The sequence below is a fragment of the Beta vulgaris genome, chromosome 6, assembly GCF_026745355.1.
Source record: "Beta vulgaris subsp. vulgaris cultivar EL10 chromosome 6, EL10.2, whole genome shotgun sequence".
Taxonomy (NCBI): domain Eukaryota; kingdom Viridiplantae; phylum Streptophyta; class Magnoliopsida; order Caryophyllales; family Amaranthaceae; genus Beta; species Beta vulgaris.
In genome coordinates, this window is record NC_079207.1 from 15,346,756 (window position 1) to 15,350,494 (window position 3,739).

The 3,739-nt window shown below is 35.8% G+C and overlaps 1 protein-coding gene across 1 annotated transcript; it reads right to left on the reverse strand.

Moving 5' to 3' along the window:
- Positions 1–1,618: 1,618 nt before the first annotated feature.
- LOC104889702 (beta-carotene isomerase D27, chloroplastic) lies at positions 1,619–2,815 on the reverse strand. Its single transcript, XM_010674988.4, is given in 3 exon segments — positions 1,619–1,795; positions 1,925–1,986; positions 1,989–2,815. Coding segments are annotated over 3 exon segments (498 nt in total). The 5' UTR covers positions 2,323–2,815; the 3' UTR covers positions 1,619–1,693.
- Between the last annotated feature and the right edge of the window lie 924 nt (positions 2,816–3,739).

Sequence of the window (3,739 nt, forward strand, 5' to 3'; positions counted from 1 at the left end):
TCCCTCTAGGAAGACTTCTTCGGGTGGTTGTAGTTACTTGCTCACAATAATTGATGATTTCTGCAGGAAGGTATGGTCTTTCCTTATTAACCAAAAGGATGTTGTATTTGATATTTCCTTTAATGGAAGACTATGATTGAGAAGAAGACCGACAAGAAGATCAGGGTTTTGAGAACCGACAATTGCCTAGAGTTTGTTAAAAAGAAGTTCACTAAGTATTGTCTTGATGAAGGCAATGTTCATCATAGAACTTGTGTTGGGAGGCCTCAAAAAATTTGTGTTGTGGAGAGAATGAATAGGACTCTCCTAGAGTGAGCAAGATGTATGCTCTCACAAGCCAAGCTGGGGAAGATCTTTTGGGCCGAAGCGGTTGCAACGGCATGCTATTTGATGAGTCGGTCTCCTCAAGAGGTATGGTTTGAAACTCCATGTGAGTACTCTAATGTAAAACACAACAAGAATGTCAGACTTTAGCGTCCGCCAAAATCAGACGCTAAAAACACGGAATCGGACGCTAAATATATTAGCGTCTGCCGACGGACGCTAAACGGCTGATGCAAAACCCTTGGTCGCTAATTCTCCAAATAGCGTCCGCAAAGCGGACGCTAAATATTTAGCGTCCGATATTTCGAATTTAGCGACCGGTTCAGCCGAGACGCAAATTAGCGACCGTCTTAAGCCGTCGCTAATGTCCTTGACAGTCGCTAATTAGAGACCGTTTTTTCTAGACCCTATTCTTGGTAGCTTTTTTCTTTTAATTAATTGATATTAAATGTAATAAGATATGAAATAATGCAAATACCATACTTCTTTTATTAAGGCAAACAAATTAATAAATTCAATTATTATTGATAATAAATGTAGATACAAGTAAAAAATAATTCGAGAACTAAATTCTAGTATACTTAGAACAAAATCTAATACAAATCTCATATAATTACATGTACACTAATTTAAACTCCACAACAAAAATCTGGAACGAAACTAAATATTTTGAGTCACCAAGGACTTTAGAAATGCAGTCCACCCACCACCCATCATTATAAATAGCATCTATAAGTATCTTGGCCTTAGCCAATGCATCCATCACGAACCAGCTCAAGGAAACGAAATCATCATTCTCTATGGTCTTCACTCGAAATAAGCAAATTCCTCCAGTTTTCATGATCATAACCACATAGATTAGTCACTCTACTAATCAAAGTGAATTGATCATTTAGCTAGGATAGGGTTCCTCAATGAACTGAACTTGATCTCAATCACAATCACAACATATCTTTGATGATATCAAGATTTAGAGTGTCGCGGATAATAAGATATCTTTGGGAATGCATGCCTTTCAAAATCTCTGCTACATCTGCATTCCTCTTCAGCTCATCTCCTTCTTTCTATCCTGAAGCCAAGTGAGAACATACAAAGCACAAGCTTGTTTAGTTTCAACTACACAAAACCTTTGTTCCACAACCAATAGAGACATAGACGCCACTTCTTGATATCGAAACAAATGCAAACAAAAGTGAATTTAATTTCAGAAAGACAACAAAAGAGATTTGTCATAATATTAGCAGGATTCAGGATATTACCACATGCTTGAATATTTGTTGCAGTTGTGAATGTTTGTCTTCAATATTAAAGGTCGATGAAAAAACAATTGTAGCAACTAGCAAGTAATTTGGAACGGGGGGATTAGTCATTAGCGTACCTCAGAAGGTCCAACAAGCCAATGGAAAAACGGCACAGTCAGGGCTGCATTGAACTCTGCAGCCCATTTTGTTGGCGGAAACAATTTTCTGAACTGCACATAATCAATCAGAAAGTCCTCAGTGTTTCTTTCAGTAAATTTGTGCTAAACATCCAATTATAAATTACTTGTATCATTTAAGCAAATTCAAAGGTAAAGTAAAATAGATCAGAAAAGAGAGACCTGAGCTGGGGCACCAGGAGGGAGCATAGACAATAGTACTTCCCTAACAACCTGTTGTTGTGTGGGCGTGATCTTCCCTGCATTACTCTCTTCGATACATCGACAAATCTCTCGTAATCATACTTAAACCACCCATCATTCTCCTGCTTTCTCTTGCCAGCAGATGAAGCAAACTTCTCCATCTTCCTAGCAAAAAGATTCATGAAAATCATCTCAAAGAACCCATCTTTGTACTTTGTCTTCTGCCCCATAGGAGCAGTCTGACCTGTTGGCTCTGCTATGCCACATCTTACTCTACTCATGTTGTTTCGCCTTCCATATTTATACTTCTGCTCGAAGCAGTTAGTTGTTGTACTATTAACTCGGAATTGGACGGGTTGGAAACTCAATACCACCATGAATATGTATAATCCTCCCTTGATATGGTATCTCTTCTACTATCACTGGTGTATTAGTAGTGTGTTTTTACAGGGTAAACAGATAACGGGAGTTTCTATAAGCGTGTGTCCAAGTCTAACACAAGATTGTGTGTTTTGTTTTGATAAGGGGACTTGGTTTATTCTCTTCAGTTTAAGGATCATAACATTAAACAGGAAGTAAAACTGAGCTAATTGTGTGGCTCTGGATTATTAGAAAACAATGCGATTTTTTTTTATTTTTATTGAATTCTTTCCCGAAGCTCCTTATTAATGAAAAGACAAATAATGAGTGTCTAAGGGTTTGTTCGACAAAACTAACCAAAATGTTTGGAGTAAATTACTCAAATAATACTTGGTGAATCCATAGCCCAAGCATTTATCAAATTTTTTCAAGATCTTCCGCAGACCAAATAGAGAAAATTTTGTTTTGATATAAACTTCAAAAATTGTATAACTTACCAGCTAATAGATTATTTAATAAGAAAAACATAAATCATAAAACAATTTGACTAAAGGGGTAATGGGGGGATAAACAGTACCGCAAGGTAAACAAACATTAGTCAGAAATAAGAGAAACCAAATTCATCTATAAACGAAGGTAAAATATACCTCATAAAATAATGATTAAATAAATAGAGGGATGAAGAGTAAATCAAATGATAACTGGGAAAAGCTATTATATCAAGGTGACAGCAAGTTCAGCATATATGACATATGGGAATCATTAGCAAAAAACAGTTCATAAAGGAGAGTGAAATGGAAAGGGAATACCAACTTAAGAAACTTGGCACCAAAATACATCAAATAGTTTTCAAAAATGAAGATCTTTCAAAGTCTGGCATATCACAATTTGCTGGTTGCCATCTATAAGCCCACATCTCTGATAGCCAATGCTTGCATTTTGAGCCAGAATACAATGGTCGTCTGTTATCTACAACCCATCTACCCTTCGCATAATTACACACTGTCAATGAGAAAACAAAATATCTTTAGCATAAGACTACCAAATTTTGTAAGTGAAAGTAAGATCAAGACTCTGCAATCAGGGTTTTCATTTCAACAAAATAGAATGCTTCTCGTACTTCAAACACATCAAGAATGCTTCGCTGCTGAAATTATTTCTGATGAATGTTTTGTGGGTAATTAATCAAAATTTTATGTTTGATCCGAATATCAATCAGAGAAGAACGAAAAAAAAACGAAAAACTGATTTACAAATAAGACGAAAATTCATGCCCAAAAAAAACGAAAAGTCATGCCCAAAAACCAGATCTGGAAACAACACCCAAAATCGCGAAATTGAAAAATTGAATAACCAAATCGAAAATATAAACACACAAAATCAAAATCTCATAAAACAGAAAACTCAAAAAAATAAAGAAAAATCGAAAAACAA